Consider the following 12,747-nt stretch of genomic DNA (forward strand, 5'->3'; position numbering starts at 1 on the left):
TAAACAAAACACTAGAGCACCTGGATATGATAGACATCTACAGGACATTTCATCCCAAAGTGACTGAGTATACATTTTTCTCCAGTGTACATGGATCATTCTCAAGAATTGACCATATGTTGGGCCACAAAAACAACATCAGCAAATTCAGAAAAATTGAAGTTGTACCAAGCATATTTTCTGATCATAAAGCCTTGAAACTAGAATTCAACTGCAAAAAAGAGGAAAAAAATCTCACAAAAATGTGGAAACTAAACAACATACTTTTAAAAAATGAATGGGTCAAAGAAGAAATAAGTGCAGAGATCAAAAGATATATACAGACTAATGAAAATGACAATACGACATATCAGAATCTATGGGATGCAGCAAAAGCAGTGATAAGAGGGAAGTTCATATCACTTCAGGCATATATGAACAAACAAGAGAGAGCCCAAGTGAACCACTTAACTTCCCACCTTAAGGAACTAGAAAAAGAAGAACAAAGACAACCCAAAACCAGCCGAAGAAAGGAGATAATAAAAATCAGAGCAGAAATAAATGAATTAGAGAACAGAAAAACTATAGAAAAAATTAATAGAACAAGGAGCTGGTTCTTTGAAAAGATCAACAAAATTGACAAACCCTTGGCAAGACTTACCAAGGAAAAAAGAGAAAGAACTCATATAAACAAAATCCAAAATGAAAGAGGAGAAATCACCACGGACACCGTAGATATACAAAGAATTATTGTAGAATACTATGAAAAACTTTATGCTACTAAATTCAACAACCTAGAAGAAATGGATAAATTCCTAGAAAAATACAACCTTCCTAGACTGAGTCAAGAAGAAGCAGAAAGCCTAAACAGACCTATCAGTAGAGAAGAAATAGAAAAAACCATTAAAAACCTCCCCAAAAATAAAAGTCCAGGCCCTGACGGCTATACCAGCGAATTTTATCAAACATTCAAAGAAGACTTGGTTCCTATTCTACTCAAAGTCTTCCAAAAAATTGAAGAAGAAGCAATACTTCCAAACACATTTTACGAAGCCAACATAACCCTCATACCAAAACCAGGCAAGGATGGCACAAAAAAAGAAAACTACAGACCAATATCTCTAATGAATACAGATGCTAAAATACTAAACAAAATACTAGCAAATCGAATACAACAACATATTAAAAAAATAATACATCATGATCAAGTGGGATTCATCCCAGAATCTCAAGGATGGTTCAACATACGTAAAACGGTTAATGTAATACACCATATCAACAAAACAAAGAACAAAAACCACATGATCTTATCAATAGACGCAGAAAAGGCTTTCGATAAAATACAACACAATTTTATGTTTAAGACTCTCAACAAAATGGGTATAGAAGGAAAATATCTCAACATGATAAAGGCCATATATGATAAACCATCAGCTAACATCATATTAAATGGCACTAAACTGAAGGCTTTCCCCCTTAAATCAGGAACAAGACAGGGTTGTCCACTCTCTCCACTCTTATTTAATGTGGTACTAGAGGTTCTAGCCAGAGCAATCAGACAAGACAAAGAAATAAAAGGCATCCATATCGGAAAAGAAGAAGTAAAGGTATCACTTTTTGCAGATGATATGATCCTATACATCGAAAACCCCAAAGAATCCACAAAAAGACTACTAGAAACAATAAGCCAATACAGTAAGGTCGCAGGATACAAAATTAACATACAGAAGTCAATAGCCTTTCTATATGCCAACAATGAAACAACTGAGAAGGAACTCAAAAGAATAATCCCCTTCACGGTTGCAACAAAAAAAATAAAATACTTAGGAATAAACATAACAAAGAATGTAAAGGACTTATATAATGAAAACTATAAACCATTGTTAAGGGAAATCGAAAAAGATATAATGAGATGGAAGAATATACCTTGTTCTTGGCTAGGAAGAATAAATATAATCAAGATGGCTATATTACCCAAAGCAATATACAAATTTAATGCAATTCCCATCAAACTTCCAATGACATTTTTTAAAGAAATAGAGCAAAAAATCATCAGATTTATATGGAACTATAAAAAACCCCGAATAGCCAAAGCAATCCTAAAGAAAAAGAATGAAGCTGGGGGCATTTCAATACCTGACTTCAAACTCTATTATAGGGCCACGACAATCAAAACAGCATGGTATTGGCAGAAAAATAGACACTCAGACCAATGGAACAGAATAGAAAGTCCAGAAATAAAACCACATATATATAGTCAAATAATTTTTGATAAAGGGGCCAACAACACACAATGGAGAAAAGAAAGCCTCTTCAATAAATGGTGCTGGGAAAACTGGAAAGCCACATGCAAAAGAATGAAACTGGACTGCAGTCTCTCCCCCTGTACAAAAATTAACTCAAAATGGATCAAAGATCTAAACATAAGACCTGAAACAATTAAGTACATAGAAGAAGACATAGGTACTCAACTCAGGGACCTGGGTTTTAAAGAGCATTTTATGAATTTGACTCCAATGGCAAGAGAAGTGAAGGCAAAAATTAATGAATGGGACTACATCAGACTAAGAAGTTTTTGCTCAGCAAGAGAAACTGATAACAAAATAAACAGAAAGCCAACTAAATGGGAAATGATTTTTTCAAACGACAGCTCAGATAAGGGCCTAATATCCAAAATATACAAAGAACTCATAAAACTCAACAACAAACAAACAAACAATCCAATAAAAAAATGGGAAGAGGATATGAATAGACACTTCTCCCAGGAAGAAATACAAATGGCCAACAGATATATGAGAAGATGCTCATCTTCTTTAGCTATTAGAGAAATGCAAATCAAAACGGCAATGAGATACCACCTCACACCTGTTCGATTAGCTGTTATTAGCAAGTCAGGTAATAGCAAATGTTGGAGAGGCTGTGGAGAAAAAGGAACCCTCATACACTGTTGGTGGGAATGTAAAGTAGTACAACCATTATGGAAGAAAGTATGGTGGTTCCTCAAAAAACTGAAAATAGAACTACCTTATGACCCAGCAATCCCTCTACTGGGTATATATCCCAAAAACTCAGAAACATTGATACGTAAAGACACATGCAGCCCCATGTTTATTGCAGCATTGTTCACAGTGGCCAGGACATGGAAACAACCAAAAAGCCCATCAATAGATGACTGGATAAAGAAGATGTGGCACATATACACTATGGAATACTACTCAGCCATAAGAAATGATGACATCGGAACATTTACAGCAAAATGGTGGGATCTTGATAACATAATACGAAGCGAAATAAGTAAATCAGAAAAAACCAGGAACTGTATTATTCCATACGTAGGTGGGACATAATAGTGAAACTAAGAGACATTTATAAGAGTGTGGTGGTTACGGGGGGGAGGGGGGAATGGGAGAGGGATAGGGGGTGGGGAGGGGCACAAAGAAAACAAGATAGAAGGTGACAGAGGACAATCTGACTTTGGGTGGTGGGTATGCAACATAATTGAACGACAAGATAACCTGGACTTGTTATCTTTGAATATATGTATCCTGATTTATTGATGTCACCCCATTAAAAAAATAAAATTATATATTAAAAAAAAAAAAAAAAAAAAAAAGAATATAATTAAAATAAGAATATATTAATAAGCTTATAAAAGAATTTTTATATAGTTACTCATGTTAATATTAGTAAATATTAAATCCAGTTTGTTACTCTGACTATAACTATGATTTAATATTACTAATTTAGTAATCAAAGTTATGTATTCTTTAAGAAATCAAAAGTATATAATCAACCCTTTGCTTCCACCTCTGGCCAAGTTTCATTACAACTGAATGGCATGTCCCCCTCCAGCTGACGCACATGGAGAGATGACATTAGAGTGAGAAAAATGGACATAAGTGGAAATAACATGACTCTGCCTCAGCCCCCTCCCCTCACTCCTACCATACTAAAGCTTGCAGTTTTGATTTGCAGATAGGCCAAGAAAACAACTGATTGCAAGAATGTGGAGACATCAGGATCTGCACACTGAACCTGGTCCCTGGAGTTGGGTCTCTGCATCTCCATCATCCTCACCCCCGGTGGGCTTTGTCCACATTCTAGCTCCTGAACAGGGACCTAACCGGCATCCAAGGGACAGAAATTAATGTTTTTGGGAGACTGAAAAGATGGTAGCGAAGTAGGCAGACACACAGATGCCCAGCTCTCAATACCAAACTGGAATACAAATCAATTTAGGAAAAATCAGCATGAAAAACCAACTCTGAACTACAAGAACAGCTCTCAAAAACCAAGGAGCAAAGAAGAAGACACAAGAAACCTGGTAGGGAGTGCCTGAATCTCCCCTACTTCCAGGAACGGAGGGGGGGGGTGAGGCTGAGAGCCCAGAGGGGATCTCACACAAGGGAAAAGAGCAGAAAGTACTGCTCACAGCCACTTGCTTGGCGACCAGAGAGCGAGGTGTGTTGAAAAGACCAGCTTATCTCCCAAGCAGAAAGGAAAGAGAGAGGGACAAACTGTGAGGGGCTAAGGAATGAAGGAGACGACCTAAAAAAGCTGGCTCATCCATGCTGGAGGTGGCCATAGCTGGGGGAGGGACTGAACCTTTCACAAAACAGAGCTGAATTGCTTCCGGATCAGAGATCTCCGGACATCTATCCAGCTCCAATCAGCGCAACAAGACACAGCTGAAAACAAGAAGTGGGGAGGAGGGGCAGTAACTCAGGTCTCCATGGAGATCTGAGATACACCTCCCCCTACTGAAGCTGAGAAAATACCCTGCCCCCAGAGAGATTAATTGGCTAAAGAGGCCTTCAGAGTCTCAGGTTACACCCACCGCATTCCTGGATACAGTTTCAAGGAAGCCCCCTGCTGAGATCAGTAAACAAGACTATCACCTGTTAAGAAAACAATCAAATCAAGACTTTAAAGCTGTCCAAATCCGAAAGTGGATTACAGATAACAGCTGATACCAACCCAAGAAGACCTAGAAATAACACAACTGAAAACTGGAGGAAGACAACACCAAGCCTAGACTCAACCAACTCTGTAAATAAAAAACTCAAAAACAGACAATGAGAAGACAAAGAAGTGCAATCCAAATGAAACCACAAGAGACACCTTCAGGAGATGAACTGAGTGATATGGAAATAATCAAACTTCCAGATGCGGAGTTCAAAATAATGATTGTAAGGATGCTTAGGGATCTTAGAACAACAATGGATGGTCATTATGAACACCTAAATAAAGAAATAGCAAGTATAAAAAAGAATCAGTCGGAGATGACAAATACAGTATCAGAAATAAAGACCACAATGGAGGGAATTAAAAACAGGATAGATAGAGCTGAGGATCGAATCAGCGAGTTGGAGGACAACTGGAACGAAGGCATGAAAGCAGAGAATAAAAGAGAAAAGAGACTCAAAAAGTCAGAGGAAACCCTTAGAGAGCTCTGTGACAACATGAAGAGAAATAACATCTGCATCATAGGGGTTCCTGAAGAAGAAGAAAAAGAACAAGGGATAGAGACTTTGTTCAATCATATCATAGCTGAAAACTTCCCTAAATTAATGCAAGAGAAACTCTCACAAGTCCAAGAAGCACAGAGGACTCCATTAAAGAGAAACCCAAAGAAACCTACACCAAGACACATCATAATTAAAATACCAAAGCTAAGCGATAAAGAGAAAATATTAAAAGCTGCAAGAGAAAAAAAAGTTATCACCTACAAAGGAGCCCCCATAAGGATGACATCCAACTTCTCAACAGAAACACTTGAGGCCAGAAGGGAATGGCAAGAAATATTCAAAGTAATGTAGAACAAGAACCTACAACCAAGACTACTTTATCCAGCAAGGCTATCGTTTAAAATTGAAGGAGAAATAAAAAGCTTCCCAGACAAAAAACAACTGAAGGAATTCATTACAACCAAACCAATGCTGAAGGAAATGTTAAGGGGACTGTTGTAAACAGATCAAAGTGGGAAAAGAATACAGCAAAAAAGGAATACACCTTTAAAGAAGAAAATGGCAATAAACAACTACATATCAATAATAACCTTAAACGTAAGTGGATTAAATAATCCAATCAAAAGACATAGGGTAGCTGCGTGGATAAGAAAACAGGACCCATACATATGCTGTCTACAAGAGACACACCGTAGAACAAAAGATACACATAGATTGAAGGTAAAAGGATGGAAAAAAACATTTCATGCAAATGCAAATGAAAAAAAAGCTGGGGTAGCAATACTTATATCAGACAAATTGGACTTTAAAACAAAGGATATAGTAAGAGATAAAGAAGGCCACTACATAATGATAAAGGAAGCAATCCAACAGGAAGATATAACTATTATAAATATCTATGCACCTAATATAGGAGCACCCAAATATATAAAGCAGACTTTCATGGATTTAAAGGGTGAGATCAACAGCAATACTATAATAGTAGGGGATTTCAATACCCCACTAACATCACTAGATAGATCCTCAAGAAAGAAAATTAACAAAGAAACAGCAGACTTATTGGAAACACTAGATATCTTCAGAACCTTTCACCCTAAAGCAGCAGAATATACATTCTTTTCAAGTGCTCATGATACATTCTCTAGGATAGACCACATGTTAGGGCACAAAAGTGCTCTCAACAAATTTAAGAAGACTGAAATCATATCAAGCACTTTCTCCGATCACAATGGCATGAAACTAGAAATGAACCACAACAGAAAAGCTCAAAAATTCTCACCACACATGGAAACTAAATAGCAGGTTGTTAAATAATGAATAGATTAAGAATGAGATCAAAGAAGAAATAAAAAAATTCCTAGAAATGAATGACAATGAGCATACAACAACTCAAAATTTATGGGACACAGCAAAAGCAGTACTGAGAGGGAAGTTCATAGCACTACAGGCACACTTTCAGAAGCTAGAAAAAGCTCAAATAAACAACTTAACCCTGCATCTAAAAGAATTAGAAAAAGAACAGCAAGTAAAGCTGAAATGTAGTAGAAGGAAGGAAATAGTAAAGGTCAGAGCAGGAATAAATGACATAGAGGCTAAAGAAACAATACAGAGGATCAATGAAACTAGAGCTGGTTCTTTGAAAAGGTAAACAAGATTGATGAACCTTTAACTAGACTCACCAAGAAAAAGGGAGAGAGGACTCAAATAAATAAAATTAGAAATGAGAGAGGAGAAATAACAACTGACACAACAGAAATACAAAATATTGTAAGAAAATACTATGAAGAACTGTATGCCAAAAAACTAGACAACCTGGATGAAATGGACAAATTCCTTGAAACATACAATCTTCCAAAAATCAATCTAGAAGAATCAGAAAACCTAAACAGACCGATTACAACAAATGAGATCGAAACAGTTATCAAAAAACTCCCAACCAAGAAAAGTCCAGGGCCCAATGGCTTCACAACAGAATTCTACCAAATATTCAAAGAAGAACTAACTCCTATCCTTCTCAAACTATTTCAAAAAATTCAAGAGGAAGGAAGACTTCCAAGCTCCTTTTATGAGGCAAGCATAATTCTGATTCCAAAACCAGGCAAAGACAACACAAAGAAAGAAAATTATAGGCCAATATCTCTGATGAATATAGATGCTAAAATTTTCAACAAAATACTAGCAAACCGGATCCAACAATATATGGAAAAAATCATACACCATGATCAAGTGGGATTTATTCTGGAGAGACAAGGATGGTACAGTATTCGTAAATCAATCAATGTGATTCATCACATAAACAAAAAGAAGGAGAAAAACCATATGATAATTTCAATAGATGCAGAAAAAGCATTTGATAAAATCCAGCACCCATTCATGATCAAAACTCTCAGCAAAGTGGGAATACAGGGAACATACCTCAACATGATAAAAGCCATCTATGAGAAACCCACAGCCAACATCATACTCAATGGGCAAAAATTAAAAGCAATACCCTTAAGATCAGGAACAAGGCAGGGGTGCCCCCTTTCACTACTCTTATTTAACATAGTCCTGGAAGTCCTAGCCACAGCAATCAGACAAGAAGAAGAAATAAAAGGCATTCAAGTTGCAAAAGAAGAAGTAAAACTATCATTATTTGCAGATGATATGATATTGTATATAGAAAACCCTAAAGTCTCAGTCAAAAAGCTACCGGACCTGATAAATAAATTCAGTAAAGTGGCAGGATATAAAATCAATACTCAGAAATCAGAGGCATTTTTTTTAAATTTTTTTTATTATTTATTTATTTTAGAGAGGAGAGAGAGGGAGTCAGAGAGAGAGAGAGACAGGGGGGAGGAGCTGGAAGCATCAACTCCCACATGTGCCTTGACCAGGCAAGCCCACAGTTTCGAACCGGTGACCTCAGCATTTTCAGTTCGACGCTTTGTCCACTGCACCACCACAGGTCAGGCCAGAGGCATTTTTATACACCAACAATGAACAGTCAGAAAGAGAAATTAAGGAAACAATCCCCTTCACAATTACAACCAAAAAATAAAGAACCTAGGAGTAAACTTAACCAAGGAGACTATAGACTTGTACTCGAAAAATTACAAAGCATTGATAAAGAAATCAAGGAAGATACAAACAAGTGGAAGCATATACCATGCTCATGGTTAGGAAGAATAAACATCATTAAAATGTCTATTTAACCCAAAGCAATCTATAAATTCAATGCAATACCAATTAAAATACCAATGACATACTTTAAAGATATAGACCACATATTCCAAAAATTTATATGGAACCAAAAGAGAACACGAATAGCCTCAGCAATCTTAAAAAAGAAGAATAAAGTGGGAGGTATCACACTTCTTGATATCAAGTTATACTACAAGGCCATTGTACTGAAAACAGCCTGGTACTGGCATAAGAACAGGCATATAGATCAATGGAACAGAACAGAGAATCCAGAAATAAACCCACAGTTCTATGGACAACTGATATTTGACAAAGGAGGTAAGGAAATACAATGGAGTAAAGACAGCCTCTTTAACAAATGGTGTTGGGAAAATTGGACAGCTACCTGCAAAAAAATGAAACTAGATCACCAGCTTACACCACTCACAAAAATAAACTCAAAATGGATAAAAGACTTAAATGTAGGCCATGAAACCATAAGCATCTTAGAAGAAAACATAGGCAGTAAGTTCTCCGACATCTCTCGGAGCAATATATTTGCTGATTTATCTCCACAGGGAAGTGAAATAAAAGACAGGATAAACAAATGGGACTATATCAAACTAAAAGGCTTTTGCTCAGCTAAAGACAACAAGAACAGAATAAAAAGACAAACTACACAATGTGAGAACATATTTGACAATACGTCTGATAAGGGGTTAATAACCAAAATTTATAAAGAACTTGTAAATCTCAACACCAGGAAGACAAACAATCCAATCAAAAAATGGGCAAAAGAGATGAATAGACACTTCTCCAAAGAGGACATAGAGATGGCCAATAGGCATATGAAAAATGCTTAACATCACTAATCATTAGAGAAATGCAAATTAAAACCATAATGAGATATCACCTCACACCAGCCAGAATGGCGTTCATCAACAAAACAACACAGAATAAGTGCTGGCGAGCATGTGGAGAAAAGGGAACCCTCCTACACTGCTGGTGGGAATGCAGACTGGTGCAGCCACTGTGGAAAACAGTATGGAGATTCCTCAAAAAACTGAAAATCAAACTGCCTTTTGACTCAGCTATCCCACTTTTAGGAATATACCCCAAGGACACCATAGAACGGCTCGAAAAGGAGAAATGCACCCCCATGTTTGTGGCAGCATTGTTCACAATAGCAAAGATCTGGAAACAGCCCAAGTGTCCATCAGAGGACGAGTGGATTAAAAAACTTTGGTACATATATACTATGGAATACTACTCAGCCATAAGAAATGATGACATCGGATCATTTACAATAACATGGATGGACCTTGATAACATTGTACGGAGTGAAATAAGTAAATCAGAAAAAACTAAGAACTATATGAATGCATACATAGAAGGGACATAAAAATGAGACTCAGAGACATGAACAAGAATGTGATGGCCACAGGGGTGGGGGTGGGGGGAGGGGGGATGGGGCGAAGAAGGAGAGAGGGGTTGGGGGAGGGGAGGGACACAAGAAAACCAGATAGAAGGTGACAAAAGACAATTTAACTTTGGGGGAGGGGTACACAGTACAATCAAATGTCAAAATAATCTAGAGATGTTTACTTTCAACATATGTACCCTGATTTATCAATGTCACTGCATTAAATTTAATAAATAAATTAAAAATGAATGTGGAGACATCAATTTCAAAAGAACAATAATGCTAGTTTATGAGTTAATTGCTAGCTTTAGTTCCAATAACAAGGCCAAGAGGACTGCAGAAGTGAAGATAAGAACTTCCCTCCCTCAAGAGAAACTGCGTGTCTGACCTCCCCCTGAGGGATCTGTCACTCACAAATTCCCAAGATCCTCCCATAGAATCTGGCTGAGGAGTCTGAGCAGTTAAAATGGGTTTTTGAGGACAGGAGTTCCCCCATCTCATCAGGTTGCTGGCTCTTGACTAAAGCAACTGTTACATAAATATTGGCTTTTTGTGTCATGGCAGGCAGCTGAACCTGCATTTGGTAACAAAACCACGATTAACATCATTGAAATATTCACTGGAGATGGGATTAAGGAGCAATCAGATTTAGAGAAGTAAAACAATTTTGGTTTCTGTGTTCTGTCAAATTTAGAGACTCCTAGTCTTTGATTACAGTCTAGATTACAGCATTTTAATGAAAATATGTAAATCCAGTCTGGTTCTGTTTCACTAGCTTTTATTTAAAAATTAGAATTAGTAAAAATAATATTTTGTTTCAGTAAACTAGTATGTTCCTCTCTAATATTGGAATAATAGGTTAGCCTGAGTAAAAAATATTATCTTTCTTAGTTCCCTTTTTTGTAGGATATATCTGAAACCATATTAATTTAGAGATGAACTCTATCTTCATTTTTTTTTTTTTTTTTCATTTTTCTGAAGCTGGAAACAGGGAGAGACAGTCAGACAGACTCCCGCATGCGCCGGACCGGGATCCACCCGGCACGCCCACCAGGGGCAACGCTCTGCCCACCAGGGGGCGATGCTCTGCCCATCCTGGGCGTCGCCATGTTGCGACCAGAGCCACTCTAGCGCCTGAGGCAGAGGCCACAGAGCCATCCCCAGCGCCCGGGCCATCTTTGCTCCAATGGAGCCTTGGCTGCGGGAGGGGAAGAGAGAGACAGAGAGGAAAGCGCAGCGGAGGGGTGGAGAAGCAAATAGGCACTTCTCCTGTGTGCCCTGGCCGGGAATCGAACCCGGGTCCTCTGCACGCTAGGCCAACGCTCTACCACTGAGCCAACCGGCCAGGGCGAGATGAACTCTATCTTAAGTAAAAGCCCGACTCTAAAAGCCAGGTTCAAAATTTATTTTCTATGCTCCGTTATCCAAAATGAAGGCTCAAAGATAAAATGGGAATACTACAGTGTCTCTCTGGGGATTCTTAAAAAAACAAAGTCACTGAAAGGTAAGGTCAGTTGCATTTATCTGAGTTATCATTAATACAATGTCAGACTTTTTATTCCAAAACATATCTTTTCCATTTCACTTTGAATTGATTTGCTTACCTATTTTTCCAGAAAATAAAGTTTGTTTTTCTTTTTTCCAAACACCAACTTTATGGAAATTACAAAATGTTTTACTTTATTAGCCATAATAAAGTAACTTGAGCCTTCACTTAGAGAATTTAAATTGAGTACATAAAATTTAGCGAAAAACCATCATAGAGATACATACCAAATACTAACACCTTTAAACATGAGGACATGTATAAGTCTTGGATACATAAAATTGGAAAGAGTTTTATAATTCTACTCAGTAGATTTTGAAATTTTTTTCTACCCACTGATCTACCTGTCTATGATATCCATTACAGAAAAAGATGAGGAAAGAATGAGTTAGCATTATTTAATTTTCATTTCCTACTATGTAGTGAAGATACCTGACAAGGACCTGTGGTGGCAGAAAAATTAGATTCACTCTGTGAGGAGGAAAAAAAGAGCAATATACTGGAAAAATGACTATTTGGTTAAATAATTTTAAGGCTGAGATAATAGAAAATGTAAGAAAATTAGAAAAAAATTAAAGCAAGTATGACCATTGGCATCTATTAAGAAGGAAAATTCCAAATGCGAGGAAAAAGAAAAATAGAACGCTCACCTGTCTGATTTTGGCAGTGAACAGGAGAGAAAGCAATATCGTCCAGGGCAACATATCCTCCGTTGGGACCATTGAAAGCAACTTCAAAAATAATCTGCAGAGAAAAGTGACAGAGTGGGCTGCAGGTTTACATAATTTCTGTTAATTTTCCCCTTCCTTTGAGTGTCAACTAAAGTACTATGTCATTTTATGATAAAACTACAGAATTAAAATTTGCATTATGTACTTCAATTAAAGAAGCAACGGGTTACTTGCAGAAAGTTAAGTTCTCTCCCTGAACTTCATTGAGAACTAAACCTCTCTAAGGCCCTTGCCCTTTTTCATACATACAATTCTATGTGAGGCTGTAATGCTGGTGGTCGAGGCCAGACAGGTTCGCACTGAATTGAGGCAGACGGCAGAGGAATTGCAGAACCGGAAAGTGTAGGGTCACAACAATTTATCGGAGGCTCCCAGAGATGGGTGAGCGAATAAACAAAGGAAAACCACTTTTCACAGTGGAGGGCAAGGGATCAGGAA

The 12,747-nt window shown here is 37.4% G+C and overlaps 1 protein-coding gene across 1 annotated transcript in view; it reads right to left on the bottom strand.

The window, feature by feature from the left end:
• The window catches only part of MAMDC2 (MAM domain containing 2), a 201,543-nt gene that overhangs the window by 79,203 nt on the left and 109,593 nt on the right, over positions 1-12,747 (bottom strand). The window contains exon 7 of the mRNA XM_066368010.1: positions 12,229-12,322. Within this exon, the coding sequence (XP_066224107.1) occupies positions 12,229-12,322 (94 nt within the window). The remainder of the gene's footprint in view (positions 1-12,228; positions 12,323-12,747) is intronic.

Source organism: Saccopteryx leptura, chromosome 2, assembly GCF_036850995.1.
Source record: "Saccopteryx leptura isolate mSacLep1 chromosome 2, mSacLep1_pri_phased_curated, whole genome shotgun sequence".
Taxonomy (NCBI): domain Eukaryota; kingdom Metazoa; phylum Chordata; class Mammalia; order Chiroptera; family Emballonuridae; genus Saccopteryx; species Saccopteryx leptura.